We start from the raw sequence: 3102 nt of genomic DNA, 5'->3' as shown, positions 1-3102 counted from the left end.
GGGGGGGGCGTTATCCCAGCATCCTAGACTGGCTTTGGGATAGCTGCACCTCACTGCTGTTTCCTGTGGGAAGTTGGGGGGAAGGGAAAAAAAGCCTGCCTGCCTGACTGAGCCATGCTGGGATGTCTGGATGCAAAGTGCTGCCCCAGATCTCACTGCCACGTGTCTCCTCCTGGTGCCTGTGGTCCTGGGGGCTATGACTGGCTGAACACCCATCTGCTGTGGGCCATCCACCTTGCCCTGCCAGGCCTCTCCCACAGCAGGCTGGGCTGGAGGTGTCTGTGGGCTGAGGGCTTCCCTGGCTGCCTCTCCACAGGGAACATCGTGGGGGTCGGGCAGTGCCTGCTGCAGGGCATGACCGTTGTCATCCGCAAGAAGTTCTCGGCCTCACACTTTTGGGAGGACTGTGTGAAGTACAACTGCACGGTGAGGCCCTGAGGCAGGGGGTGGGGGGGTTCTGGGGAGCAGGGCTTGGGGATTTGTGCCATGCTGGGGAGAGTCCAGCCACTGGAAGAGGGGAAGCCAGGACTGGTTCTGCCTGTTCATCCCAAACCACCTTCTGAGGTGGTGGGGCTGTGTCTTTCCCACCTGGAAAGGTAATTCCAGATGTCCAAACCCTTCCTGTGCTCCAGCATTAGCCAGGAAGTCTTGGATGGGGTTCACAGTCTGGAGGACTGGGTTAACTGGGGAAGGAAAGGCACTGGACAAGCTAGCAGGACTCCTGGCTTTGACCTCAGCCTCTTTAGGGACTTTGGGCATGGTGTGCTGTTCCTACCTGCCGTGAAGAAACCCCAAACACTGGACAGAGGGGGTCCTAAGTGAGTTTTTTTCCTGTGGGTCCCTCCCAGATCGTGCAGTACATCGGGGAGATCTGCCGCTACCTACTGAACCAGCCATTCCAGGAGGCGGAGCGGCAGCACCGGGTGCGCCTGGCGCTGGGCAACGGGCTGCGCGCCTCCATCTGGAGGGAGTTCATGGCGCGCTTCGGCATCGCCCAGGTGGCAGAGTTCTACGGGGCCACCGAGTGCAACTGCAGCCTGGGGAACTTTGACAACAACGTAAGGCCCTCACCATCCTCCCCATGTCCCAGGGGGTGCCTGCTGGCCTGGGCAGGGTTGGAAACAGATGGGCTGTTTGCTCCTGGTTCCTTGTTCTGAGGGGCCTGGCGTGGGTTGCCATCTGCCCAGAGGGGTTTTAGCTGTTGTGTGATGCCAGCTTCCTGGTATCACAGAATCTTAGGGGTTAGAAGGGACCTGGAAACATCATCCAGTCCAACCCCCCCCTGCCAGAGCAGGATCACCTAGAGAACATCACACAGGATGTTCTGTATCTTGAATGTGCATGGGCAGTGGGCTCAGGGTGGGAGAGATGTCCCCACTACCCACAGCTCTGAGCTCTTTCTGTTCTAGGTTGGGTCGTGTGGCTTCAACAGCAGGATCCTACCACATGTGTACCCCATTGGCTTGGTGAGGGTGGATGAAGACACCATGGAGCTGATCCGGGGGCCGGATGGTGTTTGTATCCATTGCAAACCAGGTGAGGGCAACCACAGGGATAAATCTCCTCAGCCCTCTGCGAGTCTTTCCCAGTACTTCAAGATAACTTCCCTTGGTTGGGGTCTCTGCTCAGTTAAACCCCATCAACCCTATTAGACACCCTTTTTTTTCTTGGGTGCAGGTGGTTGCTCCCCCTCTTCATCCCCTGTTTTCTCCCTGCAGGGGAGCCGGGGCAGCTGGTGGGTCGCATTGTCAAGAGCAACCCCTTGCAGCACTTTGATGGCTACCTGAATCAGTCAGCCACCAACAAGAAAATCGCCAGGGATGTGTTTAAAAAGGGGGATGCTGCCTATCTCACAGGTGAGGCAAGCAGGTCCCTCCCAGCCACCCAGAGGAGAAGGGGATCTGAGTGGGCATGGGGGCTGTCCCAGGCTACTGTCAGTGCCGTGAGATGTTCCTAGGTTGTTCCTAGCTCCTCTGACACCTCATTTTTTGCCTGCTCCTCACTTTCCTGTAGGGGATGTCCTGGTGATGGACAAATATGGGTACATGTACTTCCGGGACCGCACCGGGGACACGTTCCGCTGGAAGGGGGAGAATGTCTCCACCACAGAGGTGGAAGGGACGCTGAGCCGCATCCTCAACCTGACGGACGTGGTGGTTTATGGAGTGGAGATCCCAGGTAGCTGACAGGGGAGAGGATGATGGGGGGAGGCAGGTGGGCCTCGGGCACATGAGTGTGAACATCCTGCATGTCCAAATTGATGTGTCCTTTTGCTGGACCAAGGCTCCTCATGGGCAATGTGCCTAGCAGGAACCAGAGGGTTCCCTTCCTCCCTCCCTCAAGCTCTGGTCTGATTCTGGCTGGTTTGAAAGGACCCTGTGTCCTTTCTGGACAGGCTCAAAGAGCCTCCTCTGGGAGGAGGTGACAGTGGCCGCAGGGTGTCGCTGGCAGCCATAGCTGCAGGGTGGTGGCACAGCCAGTGACACAGCTGGATGGCCAGTGCTCGGGTACAAAGCAGGGGCTGTGCCACAGGCCTTGCTGGTGGGGGGCAGCGGGAGAGGATGCTACAGGGACAGTGTGTCTGAGTGCTCTCTCTTCTTCTCTGCCTCTTAGGGATTGAAGGGAAGGCAGGGATGGCAGCCATCGCTGACCCAGAGAACTCCTGCGACCTGGCAGGCTTTGCCAGCGAGCTGAGGAGGGCCCTGCCGCTGTATGCGCGGCCTGTCTTCCTGCGCTTCCTGCACGAGGTCTCCAAGACAAGTGAGCTGTGGTCTGCGCCCTCAGCCTGGGTGCAGAGCTTGGGGGGGATCCTGCTGATAGAGGCAGATCTGTGGTAGGGTCAGGATGGAGCCCCTTGCCAGCTCCTCTGGTGGTTTGGAGGCCTGGGGGTGCATGGTTGGATCTGGGCAGCACAGGTGCGGTGGGGATGGGAGCGTGTGCTGCTGGTGACCCCTTGTTCCTCTTCCTCTCCTGGCTCCAGGCACTTACAAGTTCCAGAAGATGGAGCTGCGGAAGCAGGGCTTCGACCCCACGCTGGTGAAGGACAGGTTGTACTTCCTGGACTCCAGGCAAGGCCAGTACCTGCCGCTGGATCAGGCCGTG

The 3102-nt window shown here is 58.8% G+C and overlaps 1 protein-coding gene across 1 annotated transcript in view; it reads left to right on the top strand.

Moving 5' to 3' along the window:
* SLC27A4 (solute carrier family 27 (fatty acid transporter), member 4) overlaps positions 1-3102 on the top strand; it is a 6426-nt gene that overhangs the window by 2822 nt on the left and 502 nt on the right. The window contains exons 6-12 of the mRNA XM_010000579.1: positions 317-426; positions 849-1058; positions 1410-1536; positions 1719-1856; positions 2014-2178; positions 2614-2760; positions 2981-3096. Coding sequence (XP_009998881.1) covers positions 317-426; positions 849-1058; positions 1410-1536; positions 1719-1856; positions 2014-2178; positions 2614-2760; positions 2981-3096 — 1013 coding nt within the window. The remainder of the gene's footprint in view (positions 1-316; positions 427-848; positions 1059-1409; positions 1537-1718; positions 1857-2013; positions 2179-2613; positions 2761-2980; positions 3097-3102) is intronic.

This window comes from Chaetura pelagica, unplaced genomic scaffold (genome assembly GCF_000747805.2).
Source record: "Chaetura pelagica isolate M959 unplaced genomic scaffold, ChaPel_1.0 scaffold591, whole genome shotgun sequence".
Lineage (NCBI taxonomy): Eukaryota > Metazoa > Chordata > Aves > Apodiformes > Apodidae > Chaetura > Chaetura pelagica.
Note: the sequence above shows the minus strand (reverse complement) of the source record. Positions and strands in the feature narration are given on the sequence as shown.